We start from the raw sequence: 20,534 nt of genomic DNA, 5'->3' as shown, positions 1-20,534 counted from the left end.
CCCAAGGAAGCAAATTCTAAGCTCTCAACATCCAAGCTGTGAGAGCTAGAGACTGGAGGTTGGGATGTAGAAGTGACCCCTTGTTCTGAGGAATGAGGGCAATCTCCATGGTTCTTTGGAGGACAGCTCCAGAAGAAGAGGGAACCATATCTTCCATGGCCAGCACAGTGCGATCAGAATCACGGTTCTGCAGTCTTGCTCGAGTTTCAACAAAGTTTTTCCCATGAGAGGTATTGGAGGATACGTATGCAGAAGATCTGTCCCCCAATAAAGGAGGAAGGCATCTGACGCTAGTCTATCATGGGCCTGAAGCCTGGAACAGAACTGAGGGACCTTGTGGTTGAGCTGAGAGGCAAAAAGATCCAACGAGGAGGTGCTCCACGCTCAGAAAGTCTTGTGGACTATGCCCATACAGAGACCACTCATGCAGTTGCACTATCCTACTCAGCCTGTCGGCCAGGGTATTGCTTGTACCTGCTAGATAAGTGGCTGGAAGGAACATGCCATGTTGGTGAGCCCAATGCCACATCCAGACAGCTTCCTGACATAGAGGGCATGATCTGGTGCCCCCCTGCTTGTTGGTGTAATACATTGCAACCTGATCGTCTGTTTGGATGAGAACAATCTGGTGAGATAGCCAATTTCTGAAAGCCTTTACACCATTCCAGATCACCCGAAGTTCCAGGAGATTGATCTGAAGATTCATTTCCTGGGAGGACCAAACACTTTCAATGTGAAGCCCATTTACATGAGCTCCCCATCCCAGGAGGATGCATCCGTCATCAGCACTTTTTGTGTCTGAGGAATTTGGAATGGAAGTCTCAAACTCAAATTGGTTCAAATTGTCCACCACTGAAGAGAGCATTCAAGCTTTGGGGACTCTTGGATGACATCTTCTAGACTCCCCGTGGCATGATACCACTTAGAAGCTAGGGTCCACTGAGCTGATCCCAGGTGCTCTTTACCAGCCAATCGTTGAGATTCGGGAACACATGGACTCCCACACTGTGTAGTGATGCTGCAACTATCACTAGACACTTGGTGAAGACCCTGGGAGATGACGCGAGGCCAAAAGGCAACACGCGGTACTGAAAAAGATGTGTTCCTTGACGAAATTGAAGATACTTATGGTGCGCTGGAAGTATTAGGATGTGAGTACATGCATCCTTTAAGTCCAGAGAGCATAGGCAATCATTTTTCTGAATCATTGGGAAAAGGGTGCCCAGGGAAACTGTCCTGAACTTTTCTCGGACCAGGAATTAGTTCAGGGCCCTTAGGTCTAGGATGGGATGCATCCCCCTATCTTCTTCTGCCATTTTTCCCCTGGTGGAACGGGTTTGACTGCATGTCCTTTAGAAGGGTGAAGAGTTCCTCTACAAGTACCTGCCTGTGCTGAGAGTTGGATGAATGAGCTCTCAGTGGGCAATTTTGAAGTTTGAGATGCCAATTGAGGGCGTATCTGAGACGGATTATTTGAAGAACCCACCGGTCGAAGGTTAAAAAGGGGCCAACTTTGGTGAAAAAATTTCAGCCTCCCCAACACCGGCAAGTCATCTGGGATGGACACTTTTACTGCGGCTATGCTCTGCTGGAGCCAGTTAAAAGCTCGTCCCTTGCTTTGACTGGGGAGCAGCAGGGGCCTTAGGTGCACACTGTTGATGTGAAAGAGCACACTGGGGCTGAGCATAAGTAGGCTGGCAAGCCAAAGGGTTATACCTACGCCTAGGATTGCAATAGGAATTCCTTGGCTTACGAAAAGACCTCCTAGCTGAGGAGGTTGACACAGAAGGTGCCCAGCGGGAGACAGAAGAGATTCTATCAGTGTGTTTCTTGATTTGGTCTGCAACCTCCACAACCTTCTCTCCAAAAAGGTTATCCCCCTAGGAAGGGACATCTGCCAATCGCTGCTGAACAGAATGTTCCAAGTCAGAAACATGCAGCCACGAGAGTCTGAGCATTGCTATACTTTGAGAAGAGATCCTGGATCCCACATCAAAATTGTTTTAAGTGCCCCTGGCCAAGAACTTTCGACATGCTTGACCAACCAGCGAAAAGGCTTGGTGTGCTGCTGAGGGAGCGTGTCAACCAAGTTTGACAGCTGTCGCACTGAGTTTCTCAAGTAGATGCTTGTGAAGAGCTGGTAGGATTGTATTTGGGAGATGAGCATTGAAGCCTGGTATATCTTCCTCCCAAAAGTATCCAGGGTTCTAGCTTCTCTACCTGTGGGCACCAAGGCATAATCCCTAGAACTCCTGGCTTGACAGCTGATTCAACCACCATAAAACTGTGAGGCAACTGACGCCTATCAAAACCAGGTGTACTATCTACCTGATTCTGGGTGTCAATCTTCTTGGGAATTACAGGGATCGACAGAGGGGACTCCCAGTTCCTGACGAGGACTTTGTTGAGTACCTTGTGGAGAGGTGCAGTTACAGCTTCCTTCAGAGGAGATGTATAATCCAGGACCTTGAGCATCTTGGCCTTGGCCATTTCCTTTACAAAAGATGGAAATGAAGGGCTCTCCAGCAGAGACCTTCTCCTTTCAGGTGGAGGGGAGAATTCAGAGGAAATCCCAAAAGACTCATCGAAGGAAAAGTACCTGAGATCCTCCTCTGAATCCGATAAGCGCTCCTCTTTGGTGTCGGACAGTATCTCCCTATGGGATTGCCGAGACCATACCTGCCCTCCTTGACTCCAGCGAAGCTTCTGCCACGGACGTCAAGGGAGTGTCAGCTTTGGGTGGCAGTTGGCACTGGGGTTGCAAGTGGCTCTGGCGTTGGAGGCTGCATCATAGGCTGAGGGCCAAGTGGGGCCTCAATGGGAGGCAGGATAGGCGCAAGAACCCTTGATACCGATGCACACCGTTGCATAAGGCCATCCAGCAGTTCAGAGAGCAAGGCCTGGATGCTCTCATCAAGGGTTGACACCGGGAAAAGCTGGGGTGCTGGCTGAGGTGTAGGTTGCAAAACCGCTGGGGTCAACGCAGGAGCAGGATCTCGGCTGCCAGGAGACAGGCACATCGGTACCTCCTGTATGGAATGGGTGTGGTCCTCCTGGTGCAGACACTTCTCAGGTGCCGAATCCTTAGATACGCCGGAGCTCTTGGTATCATGTGTTGAGGGTAACCGATGACAATGCTTCTTGGCCTTCACCCGAAGCATGTCACTCAGACTCCTCGGTGCTGAGGATGACATTGAATCCTCAAATCACTTTGGGGTCGGGTCTGACGATGAAGCCTTATTATGAAGACGGAAAAAATTGCTGGAAGACACAAAAAACAGCTCTCTAAGACTAAGCGAATGAGAAGAGGACAAGAAAAAACACTTCACACGGAAAAAGAAGAACCGAGACAAGGTTCGTGCGACTAGCAGGAAGGCACTATCACATGTGTGATGAAGCGAGGCTCACGCTTCACAAAGCTCTAAGCTATAGCAAAATGCTGGACCAGGCGACACGATCGGTGTCACCCACGTGAGAATATAGAAGCCTGCTTGTCCTCGGTAAATGCATTATTACTACATATGCTAATGCTAATTAGCATAATTGTATTGTTCTTTTTGCAAATGTTTATTGTTAGCCACATTGAACCCAAATGTGTTTGTGATAATGCGGAATATAAATGTCATGAATAAATAAGGAATTGTAGCAGAAGAGAGAAATGACAGAGAAAAGGGATTTATATGTATGTGAGAAGAGCAGATGACTGAGACAAGGATGTATGAGGGAGGAAGGGGGTTCAATTGCTCCATATGACAGTTGAAAAAGGACGTATGTGTGTCATAGGAAAGGGTTGGGAGAGAGTATAGTGTGGTAAATTTCATGAGACAAGAAGGAATGAAACAATATCTTCTGGAAGGAGAGGTGAGGAAGGAGAAGAGAATGAGGAAAGGAGGGAGGAAGAGAGGCTGAATAAAAGGAGAGGTGATAAGAAGAGTGAAAAAAGGGGTGATGGAGAATAGTGCCGAAGGGAGGAGTATTTGGAGATAGGAAGGAAGGCAGCAAGTGCAAAGGGGGTGGGGGAAAAGTGTCTGGAAGGAGATGGCGGGAAGGGAGAAACATTGCCTTGAATGTGCATGTGTGATGGGGAAAGATCCTTAGGAGATGGAAGGAGCATGTGGGAAATGTGTCTGGAGGAGATTGTAAGCTCTTTGAGCAGGGACTGTCCTTCTATGTTTAAATTGTACAGCGCTGCGTAACCCTAGTAGCGCTTTAGAAATGTTAGTTAGTAGTAGTAGTAGTAGGGTAGGAAGACAGTGTGAAGGATCTAAAGGGTCTAGGAAAAAGAAAACAATGTAAAAAGACAGGGGATTGTGCAAGGGGTGAGAGAATGTGAAAATGATACTGGGGGTGAATTGAAGGAATAAGAACAGAAAGCTGGATAAGGGCTAAAAAAGAAGAAAGAGGCTGGATCCCAGGAGGGGTTATGGGACAAGGTTGATTCTGGGCTGCTGAGAGAATGAGTCCGCTGAGTACTTCTGAAGGGTGAGTACAGAAGATGGAAATGGGAGACTAGGGAGTAGGTGAAAGGACATAGGGGTAATAGAAGGCCAGGAAAGGAGAAAAAGACAGAAGCAGGCACTAGGATGGCAGGGAAAGGGGTGAGAATGGGTGACAGCTAGTAGGTAAGTGAAATGTGAAAAGAGGGAGACTGGGAATTGGATGGCAAGAAAAAAGAATGCAGTGTGAATTCTAACTATTAAGTACAGAAGCAGAAAAAAAATGAAAGGGAAAAATCAAGACATATGTAGAGAAGAAAAAGGAAAACACAGGAGAAGAGAGAAGAAATAGAAAAGAGATCCCGGGAAAGAACTTAGAAAGAAGATCAACACAAGGAAAGTAGGAGACCGGCACCACCTGAGAAAAATAAAACACCCAGTCGGCAAAGGTAGAAAAGAACAATAATTAATTAAAATTATGTCAGCTTTCCTATTGTATTTTGCAAAGTAAAGGAGAAAATGCATTTGTTTCCCTTTTTCCCAACAGGAGATATAGTAACATAGTAGATGACGGCAGAAAAAGACCTACACGATCCATCCAGTCTGCCCAACAAGATAAACTCATATGTGCTACCTTTTGTGTATACCCTACTTTATATTAGTGCTCTAGGACACGGTGCACTATGGTGGATATAATACAGTAAGTTTGCTATGTATGCTCTTAGTATTTTTTCCAAGGTCTTTTCTTACTTCACAAAGTTTGAATATTTCTTTTTGTGTAGTGCATTGTAGGAGAAATGTCTTTACTCCTATGTTATAGAACTGGAGAAACAAAATGTCCCAATAGCATCTTATTACTGGGTAGAAATATCTGGTATGATTCTCAACAGGGCTAGAATATGACTCCCAGTGCACGTTTAGGTCAATAAGAATCAATGGCAAGGTTAGGGGTGTCAACACACCCAGTTATGGTCAAAATAGGTGTTTTCCAGGTCATGGCGGAAAGAGTCAGGTGATCATGGTTTTTACCTGTTGCATCTATGGTCTTATATTTCCTTAGAGCAGTGGTTCCCAATCTTGGTTCTGGAGGCACCCCAGCCAGCAAATCTCTCTCATGAATATTCATGGTGGGTATCCTGAAAACCTGACTGGCTGAGGTGCCTCTAGGATCAGGTTTAGGAGCCACTGCCTTAGAGTATATACAGAAGTGGACTCCCCCTATCCTTAATAACTTGGAGTCATCCAGTTGAAGATTTTTGTATTATTCAAAAAAATAAAACCCTTATTTAAAGGCCTCTGAAATAAAAATAAATAAATAATCAAACACCATGGAAGGATGCTTGGGTGCACAGGTAGATGAATGGCCAAAAATAAAAAGGAGACAGTAGTACCTCAGTATGTCTTTGGTGAGACTTAATTTAGAGTACTGTGTACAATTCTGGAGACCGCACCTTAAAAAAGATATAAACAGGATGTAGTCAGTCCAGGCGGCGGCTACTGGAGTGGAGGAGTGGCCTAGTGGTTACAGCACCGGTCCTGACCTCCAGAGGTGCCCATTTTAAATCTTCCCTGCTGTTCCTTGTGATCTTGGGCAAGTCACTTAACCCTCCATTGCCTCAGGTACAAACTTAGATTGTGAGCCCTCCAGGGACAGGGAAATACGCAATGTACCTGAATGTAACTCACGTTGAGCTACTACTGAATAAGGTGTGAGCAAAATCCAAATAAATAAATGTTAAAATGGTCAATGGTCTTCATCATAAAGTGGGAACAAGCATACTTTGGAAGAAGACTTCTAAATATCTCTGTGGCATAAATGCACATGAGGCGAGTCTCTTTCAGTTGAAAGGAGGATCTGGATCCTGGGCACTGGATAAAACAGAAAGGGGATAAACTCAGGAGTAATCTAAGGAAACACTTCTTTTTGGAAAATGGAATGGCTTATCGGTGGAGGTAGTAGAGACGAAGACCGTATGGGACAAGCATGTAGGATCTCTAAGGGAAAGAAAACGATAGTAGAGATTAGTGATTGGTATGGATGGGCAGACTGGATAACCCATATAGCAGGGGCAGACTGATCACTGGCACTGACCCAAGGGTCCACAATATTAGGGGGCCTAATCTCCCCTAGCTTCCTTGTAGTTTAACCATTGTTGATAGGTGTTTAAGGGCCCATGACTCAGGGGCCCATATCACTGTCAGCCCCCTCTGCCATACAGTCTTTATCTGCTATCATTTTCTATGTTTCAATTAGGGTTGTCGGCTCACTCCAAGATAACGGAACACACTGATCCAAATCCATGCATGGAAACAGTAAGTAGGCAACAACTATTTCCCCATTTAAATAGTGTTAACATGACAGGACACTGAATGAAAGCAACTACTAGCAGATTTAGAACATATTTAAAGAAAGTATATCTATAAATTACTCAATTTATATCTATTTATTTATATATATGTACAGTGGGGGAAATAAGTATTTGATCCCTTGCTGATTTTGTAAGTTTGCCCACTGACAAAGACATGAGCAGCCCATAATTGAAGGGTAGGTTATTGGTAACAGTGAGAGATAGCACATCACAAATTAAATCCGGAAAATCACATTGTGGAAAGTATATGAATTTATTTGCATTCTGCAGAGGGAAATAAGTATTTGATCCCCCACCAACCAGTAAGAGATCTGGCCCCTACAGACCAGGTAGATGCTCCAAATCAACTCGTTACCTGCATGACAGACAGCTGTCGGCAATGGTCACCTGTATGAAAGACACCTGTCCACAGACTCAGTGAATCAGTCAGACTCTAACCTCTACAAAATGGCCAAGAGCAAGGAGCTGTCTAAGGATGTCAGGGACAAGATCATACACCTGCACAAGGCTGGAATGGGCTACAAAACCATCAGTAAGACGCTGGGCGAGAAGGAGACAACTGTTGGTGCCATAGTAAGAAATGGAAGAAGTACAAAATGACTGTCAATCGACAAAGATCTGGGGCTCCACGCAAAATCTCACCTCGTGGGGTATCCTTGATCATGAGGAAGGTTAGAAATCAGCCTACAACTACAAGGGGGGAACTTGTCAATGATCTCAAGGCAGCTGGGACCACTGTCACCACGAAAACCATTGGTAACACATTACGACATAACGGATTGCAATCCTGCAGTGCCCGCAAGGTCCCCCTGCTCCGGAAGGCACATGTGACGGCCCGTCTGAAGTTTGCCAGTGAACACCTGGATGATGCCGAGAGTGATTGGGAGAAGGTGCTGTGGTCAGATGAGACAAAAATTGAGCTCTTTGGCATGAACTCAACTCGCCGTGTTTGGAGGAAGAGAAATGCTGCCTATGACCCAAAGAACACCGTCCCCACTGTCAAGCATGGAGGTGGAAATGTTATGTTTTGGGGGTGTTTCTCTGCTAAGGGCACAGGACTACTTCACCGCATCAATGGGAGAATGGATGGGGCCATGTACCGTACAATTCTGAGTGACAACCTCCTTCCCTCCGCCAGGGCCTTAAAAATGGGTCGTGGCTGGGTCTTCCAGCACGACAGTGACCCAAAACATACAGCCAAGGCAACAAAGGAGTGGCTCAGGAAGGAGCACATTAGGGTCATGGAGTGGCCTAGCCAGTCACCAGACCTTAATCCCATTGAAAACTTATGGAGGGAGCTGAAGCTGCGAGTTGCCAAGCGACAGCCCAGAACTCTTAATGATTTAGAGATGATCTGCAAAGAGGAGTGGACCAAAATTCCTCCTGACATGTGTGCAAACCTCATCATCAACTACAGAAGACGTCTGACCGCTGTGCTTGCCAACAAGGGTTTTGCCACCAAGTATTAGGTCTTGTTTGCCAGAGGGATCAAATACTTATTTCCCTCTGCAGAATGCAAATAAATTCATATACTTTCCACAATGTGATTTTCCGGATTTAATTTGTGATGTGCTATCTCTCACTGTTACCAATAACCTACCCTTCAATTATGGGCTGCTCATGTCTTTGTCAGTGGGCAAACTTACAAAATCAGCAAGGGATCAAATACTTATTTCCCCCACTGTATATTGATTGCCAATTTCAAAATTGGTAATAGAAGAGTTAATGAAAAAAATGTAAGAAAAACTAAGAGGAATCACAGTTTTCCTTTCCTCAGCAGAGGCAGTCTGTGTACCTAGTAAAGGACAGGGCAGATGTAGAGAGGAACAATGTATGTGCCTAGAATGTGTTTTGGTTTCTGTTTAACCTTGAAAGTAAGGGAATAAGATGGGAATTTGCTTTAATTAGCTGAATCTCATAGAAACAGAGAAAAATGAAGACAGATAAAGACTACATGGCTTACCCAGTCTACCCATCCATGCAATCTACTCTCCCTATCACTCCCTTGTTCCAAGCTGTCTTCAATTCAGATACTGTTGTCATCTCCACTACCTCTACCAGGAGGCTGTTCAACAAATTCACCACCCTTTCCGTGAAGTATTTCCTCAGCTTATTTCCGAGTCTATCCCCTTTCACCTTCATCCTATGCACCCTCATTCCAGAGCTTCCTTTCAATTACAAGAGACTTGCCTCCTGTGCATTTATGGCACCAAGGTATTAAAACTATCATATCTCCCCTCTCCCACCTTTCTTCCAAAGTATACACTGAAATCTTTAAGTCTGTCCCTATATGCTTTATGACGAAGACCACTGACCATTTTAGTAGCTGCTTTCTGGACTGACTCCATCCTGTTTATATCTTTTTGAAGGTGCAGCCTCCAGAATTGTACACAATATTCTAAATGAGGTCTCAACAGAATTTTATATAGGGGGCATCATCACCTCCTTTTTCCTACTAGCCATTTCTCTCCCTATGCACCCAAGCACCCTTCTAGCTTTCGCTGTCAACTTTTCTACCTGTTTGGCCACCTTAGCATCATCACCTACGACGACACCCAAGTCCCGCTCCTCTTTCATGTACAAAAGTTCTTCACTCTCTGATCTGTAAAATTCCCTTGGATTTTTACAGCTCAAATGCACGACCCTGCATTTTTTAGCATGAAATCTTAACTGCCAAATTCCAGACCATTTTTCAGGCTTCTCTGGGTCCTTCTTCATATTATCCACACCATCATAAGTGTGTACCCTACTGCAGATTTTGATACCATCTGCAAAGAGGCAAACCTTGCTAGTTACATGTGACCTGGATTGGCCATTGTTTAAAACAGGATACTGAGCTTGATGGACCTTCAGTCTGTCCCAGTATGGCAACACTTATGTACTTATATGTGAGCCCCATTTACCACTACTCTGTTGTCTTCCACTCAACCAGTTCCTAAAGCTTTGTTATCTGAAATGCTATAAAAATGAACACTGTCCACTATCTAATCAGAGAGAGAACTGCAATTCTATTGTGTGCTCTGCATTTTTTCTCTCACTTGACAGTACTCTAATAAAATCAAATTTCACTAGCAAAGATCTGTTTTACATTTATTTTGAAATGACAGTATTTTTTCAGTTTACACATACCTAAGCTATGTAATTTGTCACCAGTAGTATAGCTGGGTTTAAAAAAAAGTTTAGAATACATTTCTGGTTGACAGATCCATTTACAATCATGAACTGGGAAGATTTGGAGATTGCCACCTCTTAGTGCCCGGAGTTGGGTATGAGCATGGAATGAAACAGAGCTACCCACTAGGATCTGTTGGATACTTCCAAGTAAACTAGATTGCCTACTGTTTGATGGGCTCAATGGATCATATGTTTGAGCTAGCATGATATTTTTTGGAATCAATAGTCAAAAGGGTTTAACCACGCAGGAGGGGCTCCTGCCTGGTTAAACCCTGCTGAGCAAGCCAGCACCTGATATTCACTGGCACTTAAATGGTTAGTGCCGCTGAATATATCTGCTAACCAGCCATCCTGTAACTGGCTAGGTTAGGGATAGGCTGGGGGCAGAGTTAGGGCTGAGCATCAGCTTAGCTGGTTGATGACGATTTTCAGTCCACCATTTGGCTAAGTAACTGCATAAAGTCAGGACAGCAAAACAGCTGTCCTAACTCTGTGTGGCACGTTAACCAGCCACTGGTTTGAATATTGGCCGGTGCCCAATTAACTTCTGAGTTGGCAGACATACCCAGATATTCAATGCTGGGAGTCGTTCGTGCCCTGACAATGAATATCCAGGGTGAGGGCAGCCTGTGGCCAGAAGCAGTTTATTAATCACTTACTGCTGTGGGCTGAATATAGACCCCTTTATGTTCATATTGATGTGGTTATGATTTCCCAAAGAAAATTAGGAACTACAAATCCATTCATGCAATGTCACCTCTCTTCTGAAGCTTCACCACTTGCTCACGATTTCGTCTACAAATCAACACAAGGTCCTAACACTCACACAAAGTCTTCTATTCAGGAATTCCCCCTTACCTTTCATCTCTCATTATTCCTCATAGGCTCGCATGCACCCTTCATCCTTCAGCTAACTATTCCTTCAGTCCAATGCTGTAGACCTGAATCCGTCATTCTGCATTTTTCTACTCTGCTTCCTCCCTCTGGAACTCCCTCCCTCCTAATAGTAAGGCCAAACATTCCTATATTTGTGTAATCCCCCAATATATGGAGATTAATGAGAGAGAAAGTCCCCTTGAGAGTCAATGGGGGGGGGGGGGGTGAGTGACTGAGAGGTCCTTGAGGGGGAGAAGGCCCAGCCTATGGGGAGTGGTTTTGAAATACAATGAAGGGGGAAAGAGTTACCCTGGGAGAGAATGAAAAGGAGGGAGGAGTTATCAGGGGAATAAAAGCTGGAATTATGCCCAAAGGGGGGGGGGGGGTGTCTCTGGTTGCCTGACCGTCTCCTGCCAAGAGACCTGGAGGAGGAAAGGGGAATCCTGAGTTGAGAAGAGTGATCACTGGCTGTAAACAGGAGGGTTGTAGCTCCTGAAGTGAACTGGAGCCAGGGACAGCTCGGTCCCAAGACCAGGGTGGATCCAGAGTGGGGTCACCGTTGAAAGCGAACCAGACCAGAGAAGGGTCTGAGCCTGCAGGAAATTGAGCCTGCACTGGGAAAAGGAGTGACAGACAATGGAAATAACACTGTCCTACAAGGTAGGCATGAACAGAACTGTATATATGTGCATAATCTCTATTTGAAATCTACCCTTGTAAACAAACTTGAGAGGACCAAGTGGTATGGGAATTCCTCAAAGGAACAACAGGAGAATTGGAATGCAGTTTGGGTTTACCTGGAGTTGGATCATAAGGAGCTGCTGCTGTCTCAGAATTGGAGAATAAAGGTTTGAGTTTTGCATAGACTGTTGCCTGAAGTGTACTTATTGAGGCCCAAGACGGATCGAGTGTCTCCCAAACCCTCAAATTTCAATTCTGGACCTTCAACCCACTCCCAAGTAGTCATTGATGTGGACTGAATCACGAGAAGAGTGGTGTGACCAAGTGTGAGAGGTGGTGGAATTGTCCCCGTGACCCCGGGTCCGAGTGAACTGAGCCTAGCCAAGGGGCGAGACCTGAGCTACATTTGGTTCTGAGACTCTTTGAAAACCCAGTTTTTTTTTACACTAGCTTTCCACATTGTACCTTAAGGTCACCAGGGCTAGCACTCAGTAGTATAATTAATTTTTTTCCTTTTCTCTCCCATTCTATTTTACATTGTAGTTCTTTTCCTGGATTTCCTGTATTTTAATTTTTGTAAACCGCTTTGATTCTCATACTCAATAAACTAAACCAAACTAAACTAAACAATGGGACAAAACCAGGGACGTAGCCATGGGTTTGCCTAGAAGAGCCTGGGCCCATCCACTTTTGGTTCGGGACCACTCAGCAGTGGCACACTCTTGGTGTAGCTAGTGGGGAAGATCCTTAAGCCACACAAGTTGGAGCCATCTGAAGCCTTCCATAACTCCCCTCAGCCAACCTTGGAAATCAGCAGCAATGTTCCTGAGCTGCTGATGCTGTGAACTCTGGCCCCTCAAACCAATTATAGAAAGCAATCCAAAGTGATTTAATACACCATTAGATCAGGAAAAAGCCTTACATTACCCACCAGAGCCTAAATTCCTTCCTGACACAGGAAGCGTACAGAGAAAATAAAGCAGTAAGAATCTAGGGGAAAAATATAACTTCAATTTTAAATGTCTTATTTTTTTCATCAGACGTCACAGTCCAGAGTACCAGGATCACGTTCCAGGAATATTTCTCTCCATAGACTACGATTATCAGTGCATCCCCCCTCCACCACCTCAAAGTCAGATTTGACTGGATGACTTCTTTCACAACCTACCAGCTGTAGCATCATCGAGACACTCTCCCATGTTGCTTCCTTAATATAGTCACCACCATCCACCAGGCCTTGATACCCCTGCAATGACAATTCAATCATCATCAAGAGGTGGGTTATCAAGTTACAAGCACTCTCAGCAGCTGTTCTGACTTTATTATAGAACACAGAAGAGAAGGAATCCAAAGGCACAAGAATGAAGGCAAACAACCAAACGAAGCAAAAGGAGCCTTAAAGATATGGGGTGTCTCAACTGTACTTTATTACTCTGACTCGACACAGTCCGTGTTTCGGCTAGAAATGCCTGCTTCAGGGGTCTAATGGTAATATCGGTATCCAAAGAAAACAGTCTTCCAGTGGGGGTAAACACCTTTTGTCTTGAAAGAGACAAAACTGGGCAAGAGATGCCAAAATAAAAGACACAGGAACTAAACAAAACTTTGAAAAGCTTCCAACACTGAGAGACGCCATAGGTGTCTCTCAATATGGGAAGCTTTTCAAAATTTTGTTTAGTTCCTACGTCTTTTTTTTTGGCATCTCTTGCCCAGTTTTGTCTTTTTCAAGACAAAAGGTGTTCACACCCACTGGACGACTGCTTTTTTTGGCTACTGATACCTACTACTACTACTACTACTAAACATTTCTAGAGCGCTACTAGGGTTTCGCAGCGCTGTACAGTTTAACAAAAAGGACAGTCCCTGCTCAAAAGAACTTACAATCTAACAGGCGAAATGTCAAGTCGGGGCAGTCTAGATTTCCTGAATAGAGGAACGGTGGTTAGGTGCCGAAGGCGACATTGAAGAGGTGGGCTTTGAACAAGGATTTGAAGATGGATAGGGAGGGGGCTTGGTGTATGGGCTCAGGGAGTTTATTCCAGGCATGGGGTGAGGCAAGGCAGAAAGGGCGGAGCCTGGAGTTGGTGGTGGTGGAGAAGGGTACTGAAAGGAGGGATTTGTCTTGAGAGTGGAGGTTATGGGTAGGAACGTAAGGGGAGATGAGGGTAGAGAGGTAAAGAGGGGCTGCAGATCGAGTTTAAACCCGGGCTGAAACGCAGGCGTTTCTAGCCGAAACACAGACCGTGTTGGGTATGAGTAAGAAAGTACAGTTGAGACGCCCCATATCTTGAAGGCTCCTTGTGCTTCTTTTGGTTGTCTGCCTTTATTAAACATAAATTTCAGACAAGTATTGTCATACAGAGAAAACTGGCCTAATCCAGCTACTATATATCAAGTACATCACTTCAGAGAGGACATGATGCTTGGGGTTCCCAATTTGGACCATTCCCTTCAGGGCCGCCAAGAAACTAGGTCAGGCCCGGGGCAAGGCTGGCCCGCCTCCGCCGCCCCCCGTTGCTCCCCCCACCGCTGCAGTCAGTGGTCTCACCTGCCTGCCTCCACGGCTCTGGGCATTCAAGGCGGCAGTTGCAGATCGCCTCTCTTCGGGCCTTCCCTCCCTGTGTCCCGTCGTTGCGGAAACCGGAAGTTACATCAGACGAGGGCGGGACACAGGGAGGGAAGTCCGAAGAGAGGTGATCTGCGACTGCCGCTTTGAATGCAGGGGGCCCGGAGCTGAGGAGGCAGGCAGGTGAGATCGGGAACTGCAGCGTCGGCGGCCTGACCCTGGCGCCGGGCCCCCATTGGAGGCTCGGGTCCGGGGAATTTTGTCCCCCCTGCCCCCCCCCCTCGGCGGCCCCGATACCCTTTGCACTTATCTGTATCTCTGGGGCTACCAAAACCACTTCAAAAAAACCACCAGAACAGTCCAAAGGAGAACGATGTATAAAAACAAGGGTTGTGGTCATACTACCACCTGTACACTTGTTATTGGAAGGAAATGTAAAGTGCACATTTCTGGAGGGAAAAGAAAAAGGAAAGGGCTTTCCCAGATACCAATACTAGAAATTTGATATTTTATTTCCCCTGGGCTCAATATTCAGAAGATTTGCTCAGATAATTTTGGGAACTCCCACTGGATACTTCGATTGTAATACCAATGTAAGAAATATGAAAATGAAATGAAATGTTCCCTTCAAGGTGTGTGGGAGTCTGCCACTTGCATTCCTACCACTGGGGGTGGTACGGCAATACTGTGGTTTGAAATGCACAAGGCACGTGAGCTCTGTGTGACTTCAAGGAGACCTCCCTGCAATGAGTGATTTAAACCACGGATACTGGTGCACCATCTGACAGTAACAAGGCGAGTAGTGGCGTCTGCATAGCCCAGAGAATGCTGGTAGCTACTCAGACAAATCCTGTTTTTTAAACCTGCTTTCCCACAGACCACATAAAGGTTGTAAGAATCGCCAACTTGTTGGCATGAAAAAAAAAATGTATCCATATAGAGGTGTGCATGGTTTCAGCTTATCTAAACTGTGCTGCTATTTAGTATTGTATAGTTAAAGCTAACCAGATGAGTAGGGCCACACAAATAACAGGCCTAAACTTATCCAGATATGTTCATTTGGCTAACTTTAACTAGTGATATTCAGCGGTAGGGTTTACTCGGTAAACACTGCTAGATTATCTGGTTAAAATTTATCCAGATAACTTTAACCAGTCAATGTCTCACTGCATTTCAACCCCCATTATTTTGGGTTACCAATTAGTGTCATCTTTTCAGAACCTGATAACTCAGCTGTGGTTTTACCCCATTCCAAGCATGTACTGTGCTAGCCTGACCACTAGGCAGACTAGGTGTCTGCCTACGGTAGTACAATTTAGGCAGTGGAATCGCATTGACATCAGTTACCTCTTCCTCCCTCCACCTCCCCCCTCTGTCCTACAAGGTGTTCGGGCCTTACCTCCTTTTACCAGGGTGGTGACATCAGTGGTTGGCAGCTATAGAAAATGTATGGTGGTTGGCGTGGGTCCTTGTGCATCCACGCATGCTCAAGGACTCCCGCTCCCATGCTCTTTGAAACAGCAAGTTCAAAGGGGGCGGAAGCTGGTGGGGCTTAAGCACGGTGTGGATACTCAAGGTCCAGCACTGACCAAAACTCATCTTCTTTAGCTGCTGACTGCTGTGTCACTGCCCCAGAAAAAGAAAGATAAGGTAAGGTCTGAACACCTGGCGAGAAAAGGGAAGGGAGGGAAGGAAAGAAGGAATGAACAAGAGAAACCCTGGACACCAGAGGACTGAGGGTGGACATGTGGGAAATGCTGGAGACCAAGGAGAGAGGGAAGTAGGGAAAGGAAGAGATACTGGACACTGGGGAAGAGTGGGAAGGAGGAGGACCTTGGCTGCTAGCTGTCCAATGGAAGGGGTAGGAAATGAATGGCTGAAGATTCGTCTAGGGCAAGGATAGATAACCACAGTCCTCAAAGGCCACAACCCAGTTGTGTTTTCAAGATTTCCATAATAAAATGCATGGGATTGATTACATATACTGCTTCCATTGCAAGCAAATAGATCTCAAGCATATTCATTGTGGAAAATATTGAAAACTAGACTGGTTTGTGGCCCTTGAGGACCGTGGCTGTCCATCACTGGCCTAGGGCCTCAGATACTCTTGGGCTGGTCTTGTATTTCAGAGGGAAAAGCAGAACTTCACATTCTAGTGTACAGCGGGGTGAATCTGGAACTGAAAAAAAAAAATAGAACAAGGTAAGCTCAGAAGCAGGGGAAGCAGCAGCAGCAGATGGAACCACATGCCTTTCGCCATCACTGAATTCCCATCTGTTTCCGGGATGAAACCAGAGCTTTCCCATTCATGAAAAAGAAATATTTGGGAAAGGTATTTGCATTGTTTGGCAAGGGTACGCACGCCAAAGCAGACACTTAATCAGCTACAGACCTCATGAACAAAGAACACTCTGGCACCGGTGTAGATTCCAACTCGCACCACTGCTCGAACAGCTGCATTCATTCCTGCATCAGAAGCACAGCAACAATCAGACACAGGAAAACACGCACCATGGTGAAATGCAAGTCCACACTGTAACGCAGTGACAGCAACCTGCACTTAGAGGAGATAACTAACTGATGTTGTAACATTAGCTCTACTGCTCAGTATGTCTACATGTGTATTTTTGTCACTGTGGTCTTCTGTTTATTTGTATATCCAAAAAAAGAGAAACTAAGATCAGCACAATTATGTCAAACAATAAAGGAACAGATCAAAAAGTGTCATTTGATATACTGTCTTTCTGCGGTGCAACCAAAGTGGTTTACATTAATTATATGCAGGTACTTTCTCTGTCCCTAGAGGGCTCACAATCTTTGTGCCTGGGGTGATGGAGTGACTTGCCCAGAGTAACAAGGAGCAACAGTGGGAATCAAAACAGTTCCCCTGGTTCTCAGGCTTCTGACCTAACCATTAGGTTACTCCAGTGATCCAGAACAAAAAAATTAAAGCCTAATATCGGCAGGAGTTGGAGTGGGAGCTGGAGTAGAAGGTTTGGTGTACTGACTTGACAACCCTGATATACACATTCAACATTTAAGAGTGAGCAATTAGGCGCTAACACACCAGCTCTATGGCCACCTAGTAAGTTAAGTGGGTAAGTTATGAGTGCAAGTGAAGCGATATCCAGGCTCCCTCCCTTGTATATGCCCTCCTTGCTAATACATGCCACATAAGGTAAGGAGGTATTTGCAGAACAGTACTTAGGAAGCATGCTGGCATATCCATACATACATATTTATTATTTGTATACTGCTTACAAGTTATTAAAAACTATCAAGGCAGTGAATCACATCATAACATACAATACAGAGAAACGATGGACCCAATATTTAAAACCATTTAAAACAGCCAGGAGAAGCTCTGGAGCTAACCAGGCATATTCAGCAACACTTAACCAGATAGTGCTGCTGAAAATGCCCGGTTAGCGCCCCAGCCGAAACCAGCTATTTTGAGGGTGTTCCGTGGGCAGAGTCAGCACTTAATCGGCCAAGGTAAATGCATTAATTGGATTACACAAAAGTCAGTCCTATCTTTATGTGGTACCCCATAGCCGGTTAAGTGCTGAATACCACACTGAGGGGCCCTTTTTCTAAAGGTTTACTGCGCGGTAACCTAGAACTACCGCTGGCACAACATGGCTGCCGGTGGTAGTTCAGCCTCCAGCGCACCATTTCTGGTGCTGCTGGATTAAAAAAAAAAAAAAAAAAAAGACAATGCGGGGGGGGGGGGGGGGGGGGTCCGCCATCTTAATGGGTAGAGGTAAGTGCAAGCTTACTGCATGGCCACGTGTTTAGTATAAAGGGCCCTGGCGTGCAGCAAAAACAGCTGCTGCCACTACTGCAGGGCCATTTTAACCGCAGCTTGGTAAAAGGACCCCTTAGCCAGCTATGTTTTTGGTACCCCTGTATATCCAGAAATGCAATACCAGAGCCTGGACATGGATCAGCATTGAATTTCTGGGGATAACACCAGCGGCAGTCAGCAAAACGTTGAGTATCAGTCCCAATAAAACTACAGAAGCCATTTACCCTCTCCCATAACTCACACATCTCTCCCCAAACCCATCCATTATTACCATATACATACCTATATGCTAGCATTCCACACATTTATGCATCTAACATGTGTGCAAATGTTAGTGCCTAGTTTACAGAATTGCCCTGCACGTGCCTGCTTCTACGCAATATACACAATGACATTCTGGAGGCAGAGAATGGATGGAGCAGGCTGGAAATGGCACTTAAGCAGCAGTTTCTACCAGCATGTACATGCATGAAGTTACTTCAAGAAGGTCTAACCGTGCATAAACTTTCAGGGAAGCTATTTTATATAAGTCTAAGCATCCTATGCAAAATTACTTTCTTGGAGACACTGACCCATCAGATGGGATATCATGCTCCTAGATTAAAAAAAACAAAACAAAACTGTTCATCAGAAACAGGATGCTTGGCTAGAATGGATCTTTGGTCTTGAACTAGTTTTGACAGTTCTTTAGTTTCATTAAATTCTTGCGACTACAATAAAGGAAACCAGAAACAGTGAAAAGCACTTCATGCTTCGAGGACATGTATACAAGGTAGAGATTGTATTGGGAGCTTGCTTTTCAATAATTTTGTTTCAAATTAGGTGGTTGTCGGAAGGCCAGCATAAGTGGAGTTGGGAATATCTCTTTCAGTAGTAGTTGTAGATCTTTTATTATTCTTCTCAGTTCTTCCAGCTCTGCATTGTGTGTCACTTCAAGGACTGTCTCTGTTGTTTTCTTTTCTTTTTACTTCAATAGGTTTTCTCTGGGTGTTTTAAGGGACGATGCATTCTTGGAGATTATTTTGGGGTTGTAGCCTCTTTGTATGAAGGATTCAGTCAAGATTTTGAACTGTTTATCTCTGTCTCTTGGGTCAGATCAGATCGCTTGAAACAAAAATTAGTGAAAAGCAATCTCCAATAGAAGCTCAAAAATAAGAGAATGGCACATGCCCCTGCAATACACCAAGCTCCAAATTGTGCCAACAAATTTCACAGGATACCACAGTCACTCGCATGAGAAAAACATTCAGCATAAGGGGATCTTACACATGCTCATCTTCCAATGTGGTATATCATTCAGTACAAAAAGTATGAAGAATGGTGCTATATTGGAGAGACAAGCCAGATGCTAGACAAGAATCAATTTACACAGATACATTAAAACATTACAAATGCTAACCAGGATGTCACCTCTGTGGGATGGCAAAACCAGAACACTGCATCAATGATTTTATTGTGAGAATACTAAAAGGAAATTTTAAAACAATCCAGGAAATTAAGACCTTAAAATCAAAATGATGAAATATTTAGACACACAACAGACAGAGCTTAACAAAATCTGGGTTTTCTATCACACTACAAACCATAAAATTATACTGCTTTGTCACCCTCTTATTAAGCATCCATCTCTCCCTCTCACCCACCCAGCTTTCCCTGTTTCGCACCTAACCCACCATACTCTCTTCCTGTGAGACTGTCACTGGAATGCTTTTGTGTTTCACATATATTCTGATATGTCAACATTTGCTCATTTCTGATCTGAAGAAGGGTTACCTTTGAAATCTAATCAAAAATGTATTGTTAGTCCAATAAAAAAAAAAGATATCATCTTATTTTCTTTATGTTTTGTTTTATTTCTATATATTACCTTTAAAAGTGGACTAACATGGCTACCAAAGCATTTTACTCAAGATTTTTATGTAGAAATTTGTATACTATAAGCTCCAGGGTAGCATTCTCAGAATTCTCCCCATTCTGTGTTCTGGACCCAAAGGCAGGCAGAGCTCAATGTGTAGATGAGATAGTGGCAGGAAGAATTCAGAGTCAAGACTCATGAGGAATTAGACAACATTCTGGGGAAGGGGGAGTCTATTCTGAAAGGATGGGCTCCATCCTAACCAGGGGGGAACCAGGCTGCTGGCTCTAACTTTGAGAAAGAAGATACAGCAGCTTTCAAACTAGAACCTGTGGGAAATCGACAGTCACTCAGGAATATATGGTTCAGGGAAAGGTATCTTTAATAGATACTGGCAAAATGCAGAAGTTAGAATACCCTGATAGAGAGGTTATAAAAAAGCTGAAGTAGCCAAGGGCTATTTAAATAAAGAACAGATGGAGATGATTCCAAATTACCTGCATCAAATGCTAAGCAGGTTGTAAATACAAGTAAAAAACATTCTTGAAATTGTCTATATCTGAATGCCAGAAGACTCAAAAATAAGACAGGGGAATTGAAGAGTTGGACATAGCCATATAGTTTATTTACTTCCATCGCAGAGACCGGTGGAAGGAGGACAAACAATGAGAATATTAGACTCCAAATTATAGTGAAACAAGTGTATCAAAACTGGTGGAGAGACGGCACTTTATATTAAGAATGACACAGAATCAAACCCGATAAAAAA

The 20,534-nt window shown here is 44.6% G+C and overlaps 1 protein-coding gene across 1 annotated transcript in view; it reads right to left on the bottom strand.

The window, feature by feature from the left end:
- The window catches only part of LOC115466761 (ATP-dependent 6-phosphofructokinase, muscle type-like), a 243,842-nt gene that overhangs the window by 206,120 nt on the left and 17,188 nt on the right, over positions 1-20,534 (bottom strand). Inside the window, 2 exon segments of the mRNA XM_030198256.1 lie at positions 12,705-12,782; positions 16,495-16,568. Of these exon segments, the coding sequence (XP_030054116.1) occupies positions 12,705-12,782; positions 16,495-16,568 (152 nt within the window).

Source organism: Microcaecilia unicolor, chromosome 3 (assembly GCF_901765095.1).
Source record: "Microcaecilia unicolor chromosome 3, aMicUni1.1, whole genome shotgun sequence".
NCBI classification, from domain to species: domain Eukaryota; kingdom Metazoa; phylum Chordata; class Amphibia; order Gymnophiona; family Siphonopidae; genus Microcaecilia; species Microcaecilia unicolor.
Note: the sequence above shows the minus strand (reverse complement) of the source record. Positions and strands in the feature narration are given on the sequence as shown.